This window comes from Leiobunum rupestre, chromosome 10 (genome assembly GCF_980474605.1).
Source record: "Leiobunum rupestre chromosome 10, qqLeiRupe1.1.hap1, whole genome shotgun sequence".
Taxonomy (NCBI): Eukaryota; Metazoa; Arthropoda; class Arachnida; order Opiliones; family Sclerosomatidae; genus Leiobunum; species Leiobunum rupestre.
In genome coordinates this window covers 24,060,933-24,073,654 of record NC_143393.1, presented here as the reverse complement: position 1 = coordinate 24,073,654, position 12,722 = coordinate 24,060,933, and the positions used below count along the sequence as shown (strand labels likewise).

Sequence of the window (12,722 nt, the reverse complement as noted above, 5' to 3'; positions counted from 1 at the left end):
GCGGGTTACAATGCGTAGGAGGGTGGTGGCAAGCCCTGCAAGCATATTTTTAAAGATTTGGAATTTATTCTGATCTGTCATACCAACTACTTATAAAAACCTCTAAAACTCCTCCTTTAAATTGGTAATTTAGTCCTGTAATTTATATTTTTAAGCACTATTGACTGGGATTCCCTGTATTGCAAAAGCTTTAATAGACCGTTCTTTAAAATAAGATACTAAGTATTAAGGGTTGTGAAAGTTTGGTCAGATTTTCGACGGATATAAAATTCTCGAAAGTATGTGTTCGGTTTTGGAAAAAGTTTAGATATACCTCCAAAAATATGTCTGTCTGGCCCACACAGACCGAAAATAAGCTAAAGTTTTGAAACCAAATAATAGCGAATTTAAAAAACTTGATCGGATAGTCCTTGTGAAATGTTTGGCCAGTTCTACTCAGGATTTTATAGAAAGAACTATTCGATGGTTTGGTTGTAGCTTTTACCTCGAACTTAATTTAGTTCGATCTTCTAATTTCTGACTACACCACTAGAAACTGTTTTCTCTGTGGTTGAAAGTAGCAGTATCAATTCGTAATATATTTTTTTAATTTGGATAGTTTCATATTCGTAACCTGACGTTTTACCACAAATTATTTACGGCTAAAATACACCATAAGTCATATATCATTAAGAGCCTTTGATATTAGTAGCAGGTAGTTCATTTCGAGAATGTTATAGTTTTACGCGTGATGTGGGCTGCCAGGTGGCAAAATATTGTCGTTTGCTTCAACGTTGCCAGACGTACGATAATTTTGGGCCCGAACGATAAATTCAAACGATAATTTGATCTAAGCGTACGATAATGCCTGATAATTTTCCAAATTAATGAAAACGGCTCAAAACTAATCAATAGTAGTTTTCTGTTTTAGTTGAAACATTTTTCAATAAGCCAAACCTGATTTAAACGTTAATAAATTTTGATCCAAGTCTAATAATAAAATAATTCCCACCAATTTTGAATTTTAAGGCTCACGATAATGTTTTTCTGAACTCGATATATTCCGAAGTTGGCATTTAAGGCTCACGATAATGTTTTCCTGAACTCGATATATTCCGAAGTTGGAAATGCTGTTTTGTTTTTAACCTTTAAGTCCCTCTATCCCGTGGTAGCCGTACTCTGCACGGAAAGTACCTCTTCCACCTAGCTCCAAGGCTGTGACTGTTACCGTTGCAAAAATCGATACCTTTTAAGCTATATGAAATACGGCGTTAATTAATCGGTCCACTCGACCGTTATGATAAGCGTGGAATTGGGGGATTTATGGTAAAAGTGAAACTTGTTCCTTCGCAGGCTCCAGACACTTTTCAATAGGCTCTAATGAACCACCAAACCTACTCCCTTTGTGTGAACTAAAATGTTAAAATTACATCATATTTCAAATGTAATAGCTCTAATATGTCTAAATGATATATAATAGTATTAAAATATATTAAATACAGGACATTGCGTAAATAATACGTTTTTATTCTAAAAAACGTATTTACGCTTATGGATTAAATTATATTAATTATAAAAGTTTCAAACTAATTAGTACAATGTATAATAGATATAATTAGACACTATATTTCTAATTTTAATACATAGTGAAAAATTGATGTTTTTATTAATTTCTTAATTATGTATTTTATAATAATTTAATATATCTATAACATGTATAAATTTGATATTAATATAATTATATATAATTTAATATTCGTATATAAAATTTATATTATCGTATATTATAAAATATGATGTAATTTCATATTAATATATAAAATTTATATTATATAAAATAAAATATGATGTAATTTCATATTAATATATAAAATTTATATTATATAAAATAAAATATGATGTAATTTCATATTAATATATAAAATTTATATTATATAAAATAAAATATGATGTAATTTCATATTAATATATAAAATTTAATGACAATTTGCAATATAATTTAATATTAATATAATCTGAAATATAATTTAGTATTAATATAATATGAAATATAATTTAGTATTAATATAATATGAAATATAATTTAGTATTAATATAATCTGAAATATAATTTAGTATTAATATAATCTGAAATATAATTTAGTATTAATATAATCTGAAATATAATTTAGTATTAATATAATCTGAAATATAATTTAGTATTAATATAATCTGAAATATAATTTAGTATTAATATAATCTGAAATATAATTTAGTATTAATATAATCTGAAATATAATTTAGTATTAATATAATCTGAAATATAATTTAGTATTAATATAATCTGAAATATAATTTAGTATTAATATAATCTGAAATATAATTTAGTATTAATATAATCTGAAATATAATTTAGTATTAATATAATCTGAAATATAATTTAGTATTAATATAATCTGAAATATAATTTAGTATTAATATAATCTGAAATATAATTTAGTATTAATATAATCTGAAATATAATTTAGTATTAATATATATTAATTTTAACAAACCGAAGTTTTTCTAAACTATATATATTATAATATAGTATAATGTAATATTTAATTTAATATTAATATAATATAACATCCGCAAATTAAGCGCAATCTCGTGTCCCAAGCGGTCGAAATAAAGGTAATATTATTGTGAGCCGTACCAGGATGCGATTGCTTTAGTAAGAATTTGATTGCCCATTGTATTGAAATGACATTGAGGTAGAAGTTTGCCTCTATCAAACCTGAACGCTGAGAAGTTACGTAAATCTTGCCATCTTTTGATATACCAGACCGGTGGGGCCAAGAGGATCCCAGTTCAGGTTAAACTCCTTTAATTTAGAGGTTACCACTTAAGTACAGATTGCCGTTGGTTTCGCCACCAACCAAACCTGAAGGCCTAGCTTTTCATACATTCCTAACCTAGAAGTACTATCAAAGGCGGATGACGGGGTAAATTTACCTCGATTGAATCTACCTCGCGTTATTCCCTGCCATTCCCGGAATTTCGGCGAAAGTTTCGTTCTTAATTGACTTTGTACAACCCGACGCTTTGAAATAATTATTTGTTTACCCTAACTCCGTAATTATGTCGACATTTTCGTTTTGTCGGATGTCCGGCTTTACCACGAACGGTGACGACCAACGCTGACTACCGTTCTCATAAAAAAAAAACATGAAATTGGCATACCGTTTCTCCCTGTACTAGGTCAGGCGTTCGCCATTGACGTCATCGCGATAGCGCGCGCTGAAATTCTTCTTAGTCCAACGCCGTAAAAAGAATTTTCCTAAAGATTTGCGAGTGTATCCCCCCCCTCCGGACGCATCAGTATCTACTTATATTACAGAGTGACAGGTAGAATTATTTTTTCATCCTCGAGTACATCAACTAGATCAGACCCTCCTCGGTACCATCCTAGTTTTTGTTTGTGTTAAAGGATTGCCTAATTCTCTACAGTCATGTCGGTTTTATGTAAACGCGAATTGGGGAAAATAACGCTGGTTTTAATAAATGTAAGTTTTTAATTTTAATTTATCGTTTTTTTAATTTTAATTTATCGTTTTTTTAATTTTAATTTATCGTTTTTTTAATTTTAATTTATCGTTTTTTTAATTTTAATTTATCGTGTTTTTTAATTTTAATTTATCGTGTTTTTTAATTTTAATTCGTGTTTTTATATAATTTTAATTCGTGTTTTTATATAATTTTAATTCATGTTTTTATATAATTTTAATTCATGTTTTTATATAATTTTAATTTATCGTGTTTTTTAATTTTAATTTATCGTGTTTTTTAATTTTAATTTATCGTGTTTTTTAATTTTAATTCATGTTTTTATTTAATTTTAATTTGTCATATATTTTTTATTAATTTATCGTATATTTTTTATTAATTTTCACTTCTAAACGTATACATTTTTTTTAAAAGAATTCTTTTAAATATTATTTCCGGTTACAAAATTATAAATTTGGATTGTAGCCACAGCTTTTGCGATAGTAACAATCTGAAGGCAAAGGATGCTAAATAGATATAGAATTAATGTCAGGGTTTAACATCGGTATGACCTCTTTCTCGCGCTATTCTCATTTTCTAAAGTAAACGGATTTAAATTTTTGGTGGGTAACGGTACGAATAGGAACCGGAACCAAACGGCGGAAGTTAAACGCGAATGGATCCGGTTTCGATTGATTACAATTGGACCGGAATTTGTTAACCCTACGTCGAATCACGCATTTTGTAATAATTCGTTACTTTTTAACTACATCGATAACATCTCAATTCCGGGAAATATCAATCATTAAATTAACGGGTCAAGAACGTTAATTAATAATGGGTAAACATCAATTTACTAATAGACCAGCAAAGTGCACTTGAAAAGAGAGCAACTTCGTAATGGAAAATATTTACGATATTATTGTACTTGAAAGCTTTCGAAGCTTGAGACGTCCTTGCCGAGCTGCAACTCGATATTCGCTCGTGGCCTCTATTACGTAAAAAATATCTCGAAACAAATAAAACGCCTTATAACCAACAATATGTTACGAGAAATATATTTTTTTATCAACTCGAGTGTTGACACGAGCGCTGGGGTAAAATGTCATATTGACAAAAATAAACGATGAAATCCCGGTTTCCTATACGTCATCGGTGACGTCACTGCTTCGTTTTACAATACTCTCCTCAGATCGGATTTTTTTCTCATTTTATATTAACGTGTAATTGAAATTGTTTTCATTTTACGGTAACTGGAATTTCCACCCGGTTTTTATTAATAAGTACTTTGCGGTTAGATTTTATTGTCAGCGCTTTGTTCCGCGGGAATTTTCTTTAATGAACAGGGTTGCCACAGTAACTTTAATTCCTGGAAAAGTCGGGGAAATGTCAGGGAATTTAATTTCGGTTGCAGATAGGAAACATTTACTAAAATGTTCGGAAAAAATACAGATTTTGTCACAATAAGTTGGGGAAAACTTGGAAGAGTTAGGGAATTTTAATCATAAATCTGGCAACCCTGAATGAAATTGAGTATCGCGAAATTCTAGTCATTGTCTAAAAATCAGGGAAATGTCAGGGAATTTAATTTTGGTTGCAGATGCAGATAGGAAACATTTTCTAAGATGTCATTAAAAAATACCAAATTTTTTCACAAAATAAGTTGGGGAAAACCTGGAAGAGTTACTAAGTTAGGAAATTTTAATCTGAGAAGACTGGCAGCCCTGAATGAAATTGATATTAATATTGCAAACATTTGAACCTTTTTGAAATATTTAAATTTGTTCAGGTTTCGTACAAATGATATATTAAATAATTAACATATTACAATAACGTAATTTATATTTCCTTTTAGGGTTGCGTTAAATAATTCAACCGTACCGTTACTAAATTTCTTTCATAAAAAAGTGGCACAAACACCGCCGCTTATTGAATATCGAAAACAAAGCGTTTGAATGACTATTGGATTTCATTCGTTTTCTATGGCACCTATTGAAAGAACCCTAATCGAGTTTCTACGCTGTCGTATTAAATTCAATTATCGGATTTGGAAAAATAAAAAAACTGGGATTAGGTTGTTAGCGGACGGTACGGTCAAAGCCGTCGTGCGTGGTAAAGTTTGCGAGACGGACAATTTTCGCGCGGTCTTTCGCGTTGTTTCGATGTATAAGCGAGAATGTATCAGTAGACGGAGAATACTGGAGGCGCACTGTGTCCGCCCCGTGATTCCCGGCCGTAAAACCACGCCCCTTCCGCCCTTCCTCGGGTAAACGTAACCCCCCCTTTCTTCCGGTAAAGGGGATGGAAAACACTCGGCGGAGAAAACTTTCCTGGAACCCCGAAAACACGGGCAACGGTTGCGTTTGCGTATTCTCAGTTAAGCCGAATGCATACCTGGTGTATGAAAACCTGGGTTAATATCGTAACCGCCGATCAGTCATTTGCAATGACCTATATTACGTAATCGGCATTAGAACTGGGGACCCGCCGCGTCGCCCAAACGAATTAATCAGGCGCGACCAGAAAAAGGATTTTAATGAAACGAATCAGCGGCCAATTCCGCTACGCGTACTCGGGAAATGCTGATGTAGAATACATTGAAAGACTCTCTCCACCTACACTGCTTTCCCTGAAAAATAGATAATTTCAGAAAGGCATTTTAAACGCATTTCTCATTGTTAGTTCTAACGCGAAAGTTTGGTGGGAATACTTATTTGGAAGCCTTTTTTTAAACCGGGGATTAGGTGTAGTTTACGGTGTGGGCGTTACGCTTCATAATTATCCTATCGTTTGTCTTAACTTAGCCTCGGAATGAAATCTATTGTGGTCTTAATTTAAAGTTTATTCGGATAATATTAAAAAAATATAAAGAAATAATATTGAAATAATATTGAAATATTGGGATAATATTGAAATATTGGAATGTATTTTAAAACATTTTTTTATTATTTTAAAACATTTTTTTAATATTATTTTAAAACATTTTTTAATATTATTTTAAAACATTTTTTTAATATTATTTTAAAACATTTTTTTAATATTTTAAAACATTTTTTTAATATTTTAAAACATTTTTTTAATATTTTAAAACATTTTTTTAATATTTTAAAACATGATTTTAATACATTTTTTTAATATTATTTTAATACATTTTTTTAATATTATTTTAATACATTTTTTTAATATTATTTTAATACATTTTTTAATATTATTATTTTAAAATAATATTATAAAAATGTTTTAAATACAATTTAAAAAAATGTATTAAAATAATAATATTAAAATAAAATTGAAAATAAAATTACTTTGAAACGTCACTGGCACCTATAGGAGCAACAAACACAGCACCTCCCACAACAAGGAGAACGCCACCCGTCAAAAGTCGTGCATTTTCATGTGTACAAGTTTCATTGGTTGGACGCGTGTTTAAAGGCTAGCCGCGTTCTCCTTGTGTTTGTTGCTCCTAGATGGAACGCGCTTCAATCGCGTCGGAAAACATCAGTTTATGGAGACCAATCAGCTGATCTGAATTTTTTTTAGGGGAAGGAGCTTACTGTTAGAGCTTGAGTGGGATAAAAAATGCGCCGACATATTAAGATTAGTGTTCCGAATGTCACGTCAACGGGGTTTTCCCCAAGATCCGTTCTTAATTTAATGGACAGATTTTCGTACTCCGAAACACTCGGTTAAATCAGGAGCTTATATAGAAATAAATTTATAGCCATAATAACCATAAGCACTTTTTTAGAACCTTGCCTACCACCCGCGATTCGGGATCTGCGCGAATAAAGATTCGGAATAATTTTCTCAACTAAAAATATTTCTTTGCTAGAGTATTTTCTGCACCAACTTGAAAATAGGGTCATGGACAATTGGTGAAAAAAAAAACCAAGATGAATTTTTGACTCGTCCCTGGTATAAAGATTGTGTAGTTGTAAAAGTTAATTTCTATATTTTTTTTTACCGTTGAAGGTTGGATGGGCGGGTAATTCTTCTTTTGCATTTATAATTTTGTTTAATTTTTTTAACGCAAAGCAGGCAACCCAGTGGTCCTATTATTTCTATAAAATCCTATATTTTTAAAAATATCCTATATTATCCTTTACGTTTGAGTTATACTTATTTAACTTCGTAATTAGTGATAGGGAAACTATCGCTACGCCCTCTGCGGGAAACTATCGCTACGCCCTCTACCGTCGACAATTGAACCTCTGCTCGTTTCTGTCACAAAATATTCATTTTATAATTCTTTGATAGCATTATTTCGTGTTTTAAACGTGTAATTTTCTTATCCTTTATTTGAGCAATTTTATCAAGTTGTGTTCCTTATAAATAGGCAAAAAAGCGCAATTTTTTCGCATAAAGAAATTAAAAATTTTGGCTGGGCTCTATGCCAAAGAAATCGTCAACTTTTTAAAAAAATTGATTTGAAATGATCTACCCGCCTCCCCGGTAAATTCGAGGGGGTATTGACGTAGTTATATTTGATATTTCTTCTTTTTTATCGATGAAACGGGTCCAAAGAAGCTATTTTTAGGTAAATAAAGAATTTATCTGTAGTATCGAATTGGGAAATATCGTATGCGCGTACGAACGTACGTCAGTAAAGATTATATTTTTAATTTTACTATATTTCGGGAGGGGGGGAATCGGATTGTTTTGAAGCGTGTTAGTTTGAAATTTGATCCGCATAAATTATTCGCGGAACTTCGGTTAGCGCTAAATTTGTAGGTCGTTTCGTTCGGTAACTGTTTATTAATAGGTCTGAAATAATTTTTATGCAAATCGTTATTGCTGACTACAAGTAAGCGTAAAATGCGTCGCAATCATTCGAAGTTTCAAAGATTCAGAAATAAGCGGGTTTTAGTGAAATTAAGTCGAAAGAAGAAAGTTCGAAACCCAAATGTGAGTTTGAAAATACTTATTTTAATTATATTCGTATTTCAATCGTAAAAAGTTGCCACGGTATATTGTTTTTTAAACTATTCGATACGCCCCTGATCGGCAGCCTTTGAAGTTTCACGGTACTAATTAATAATTAAGGGAAGACACTCAGTCGCGACTAAATAAATTTAACCTTACATTCTACTAATGAAGTGGTTTTTTTCATTATATTCAATGACATTCGAATTTTTTTCGTATCAATTATATTCTGTTTCTATTAACAAATATGAACAATAGTACAAATTAAAAGAAAAAAGAATTATATTATATATTCTATTCAATATTTTTTTTTGAGTCCATTATAATTTACTTTGTTAAGGAATGTTTTTCGGTCTGTAGAAAGATTCCTTAAAACACCCATAGGTGAAAAAAGTTTTCAGAAACGTAGAATTCATCCTTATAAATCATTCTCCATAATCTTAAAAAAAATTTCATAGGGAAATTTCATAGGGAACGTTACTAATAATCTAGCAAAAAATTTTAATTTAACTCTGATATATAATAACTCTAATTTGAAATAGGATATTTTCCCTTCAAGGTCGATTATCTTATTTATATTCCTATAATTTAATTACTAATGTTTAAGAACATACAGGGTGTCCTTATTTGATCGGCCCAGGCATTTTCTCAAATACTTTCTAGAAATGTGAAATTTTCAGTAAGCACTCTCTCGGGGGAGATCGTTGTTATTTGTAAATTTCAGAAAAATTTGTTAGTTTTGGAACGCTACGTGGTAGACGAAAAGTTTCAATAAGCAAGATGTAGAGCATACTCGAAAACCTTTAATGGAATTGGTATGGTGGAAATCGGACATTTCGTCACTGAAATAATTCGTCATGAAAAACCAACAAAATTGAAACTTTTCGTCTATCACGTAGCGTTCCAAAACTAACAATTCCTAAACACGATTTTTCAGAAATTTACAAATAGCAACAATCTCCCCCGAGAGAGTACATACTGAAAATTTCACATTTCTAGAAAGAATAGTTTTTGAGAAAAATACCTGGGCCGATCAAATTAAGACGCCCTGTATAAGAAAAAGCTACTTTTAAGAAATATAAGTTACTATTACAAATGCTTTGATTTTTACTTCAATAAATTGTTCATTTTTAGTGACGTTTCGATCACTTTACTCAATTTTTGGTCACTAGATACACTAAAATTTAGGCTAACTCTGTGTATCAGCACTGCGTTAAAACCCTGACGCGTTACGAATTGTTCTTCGATACGTCCAACGTTTACCATCCAAAAAAACCCGAAGATGGGTATCATTAGTCATAAGCCACCGAATGAATGGCGGAAGGTCGACAACGTTTCGGTACCGTCAACGCGTACCTATGTAGCAATACGCTGAAATCGTACGAAAACAAATACTCTGACGTACGCCCTCGAAAAGATTGTTTATTCTCAGCCTCCTTTGACGTACTTAATCGATTTGTCTAAAACAAACGGACTGAACCCTATCCTTTCACGATGCTAAGTGGGGCGTGGCCCAATCGGAACATCCAAATCGAAATTATATTCTCTTTTTCGTTGCGTCCGCGTGGCCGCTCTTCACGTTTAAATATAAGTGAAAGAGCAGGGTTTGTTTGTATATTGAATTAAGCCCGCGTTGAGGAAAGAGGTATTCGTACTTGAACTTAGACAGGGCGCGTTTGTAAGGTCTCCTTCGATGATTGCCTTAAGACGGGGTCACGCGCGAACACCCTGAAATCCATTTTGGTTAATCTCGTTACGGAGGGTATCGGTTTCCTTTCTTCGTAAGACTCGCGTTATTCTTCGGTTTCCGTTCTGGCTTTGGCCTAGCGCTATCGGACTTTGCCACCTCGCGCTGGACGGCCATGGGTTCCGCCTTTGGCTGTAAGGTACTACTCTCTTTTCCTTTTGTCGGATACTTCCTAGGAGCTCCTTTTTAGCTATCCAGTCCTTTATCCCTTTGAGAAATTCGCTTCAGTTCGATAAGAAGTCGAATTTAAAGAAAGCTCGCTATCGCGTCGGTGTTTTTATATATACTTAATCGGATTGGGATGTGTAACAAAAATACTTTTACTTTGGTAGATACCAGGTTTTTCTCCGAGAAATATGTTGAGAGAAACTAACGATAACGTAGTTTACTTTTCAAATTTTACCGCCTTTATTTTGAGACTGTTATTTGCCGTAAGCGCCATTTGGTAGTCACTCGAATAATAGGGTGTAAAAATAGATCACGGTAATTATCTTAAGAAATGACTGTAAATCAAGATTTCTTTCGAAAATGGATAATCAGTTGGGACAGAAACGCGACAACGGCGAGGGCGGACGCAAAAATATTGTATTAGGCCTAACGTTGATTTTTTGCGTCGAAACTAACCGCCGTGGCGTTTTTGGCCTAGTCACGGCACCTGGAGTTCCTGGAAAAGTCAGGGAATTTTAATATGGGTGTAAAAATCAGGGAAAAGTCAGGGAATTTTAATATGGGTGTAAAAATCAAGGAAAAGTCAGGGAATTTTAATATGGGTGTAAAAATCAGGGAAAAGTCAGATAATTTTAAAAAAAGTAGTCTAAAAATCGGAATTTAATTTCGAGTGCAAATAGGAAGCTTTTACTAATATATAGATTAAAAAAAATCCAATCTTGGCACAAAATAAATCAGGGAATCTTCGGAGATGGTCAGTGAAAACCTGCTAGTGAAAACTAGGCTTTAGTCGCGTATCGTATTTTCGTCCGTACTTTAAATGCAAACATCGAGAATAAGGATTTCCCTCGTTCCTCTTGATCCTCTTCCCTGGATTTTAATTTGTCGTTGGTCCTAATTTGTTTTCCTTCCGTGTAGGCAGCCAATGCGGGAGATAAAAAGGCCGCCGAGTTGACTTCGTTTCTGCAGAATGCGAACAAGTCCAGAGAAGTGCTGGCCAGCGCCGCCAACCACCACAATCACTCTCTTCAACTGGCGGGCAGCGGCGGAGGATGCCCGGCAGCCCAACCGACTGCCATTTGCAACCAGAACAATCTCTTGCACTGCTACAACAACAACAATCACAAGAAGAACTCTCGCAAGAAGTGGAAGCAATTAGCCAAGAACGCATTCTCCGGCAAAAAAAGTCCCAGTAATTGCCATTCGCATTCGTCCTCGACTTGCGAGATCCAAAATGGCGGAAACGGAGCCGTGACTGGCGTCATGGTAGGAGGAGAAACGCAACAACAGCGACACTTGCCCCTAGACTGCTGCTCGTCCTATTGGCTAGAAGGCAAAACTCAGAATGTAGATTTCAATGACCTAACCCTGCTGCAGTTGCTAGCACTGGTAGGAGCAATCGCTTTATTTTTTTGCGCCTTTTAGAACTTAGCGAGATCTGTTTACGGAGAAGTCGACGCGCTTCCTCCGCGTTGCCAGCTCCTAAAAATCCAATTATCGTTCCAATGCTAGAAAACTATAGATTTCAAAAAAAATAACATACCACTGAAATTTGGTTGTAAATTTGAATTTTATATTGATGGGAAATCAAATTTTATAATCAAGTTCTACCTATTGAAAAATCTTGGCTACATTGAAATTACCGTACGACCCAAAAATTACCGAAGTGTAAGGTAATAATCGTAAGTTTGGTACCCGTTCCTCGCTGGCCTAATCAGTTACTTTTAGCGGTGAAATATCAGTCTCGACGCGCCTTCTATTGAATTAACTTTGTAATATAGCTTCTGTTCAAAACTTGTGTTCCTAATCGCTAATAATATCATAATTTATTTAAAATGATTGTTTTAAGTTACCAGTGTAGATGGCGCGAAAAAGCGCAGATTTGATTCCCTTGCCCGAAACGGACCAACTAGTAGCGCAAAAAAATCGCGAGTGCCCTAACCTCTCCATATAGAGATCCTGGCTTAAACTTTTGTTCGTTTTATTCCCTTTTTACATTCCAGTCCCGTTTTCGGGTGGCTTTTCTTGTTTACTCTAAAGTCAACATTTTTCTACCTCGTTTGACTTTGTTCTAAAACGTAGAAATTCGTAATTTTCCGGGCGAAAAGGCGCGCGTTTTTCCAAAAATAGGCCAAACGTGAAAAGGAGGAGGCGAAACGTTTTTATTCTCTTTGACTATCAAGCTTGACTGATTTTGAATACATTAGGCGTTGTTCGTATCTTTATATATTGTTCGCGATTTTAAATTGAATTTTCGAGGGTTTTAAGGAATTGGAACTTTCTCTCGTAGCATTGTTTCCTCGCAACATACGAACGAAACGTGAACTCGGCTAAAATATTCCACGGGGCGTAATCACTTTATATTATTTATAGATTTTAAATAAGTCTTCAACCAGAT

At 33.3% G+C, this 12,722-nt stretch overlaps 1 protein-coding gene across 1 annotated transcript in view; it reads left to right on the top strand.

The window, feature by feature from the left end:
• LOC149925132 (uncharacterized) overlaps positions 1 to 12,722 on the top strand; it is a 61,504-nt gene that overhangs the window by 45,592 nt on the left and 3,190 nt on the right. The window contains exon 3 of the mRNA XM_090161701.1: positions 11,243 to 11,713. Coding sequence (XP_090017827.1) covers positions 11,243 to 11,713 — 471 coding nt within the window. The remainder of the gene's footprint in view (positions 1 to 11,242; positions 11,714 to 12,722) is intronic.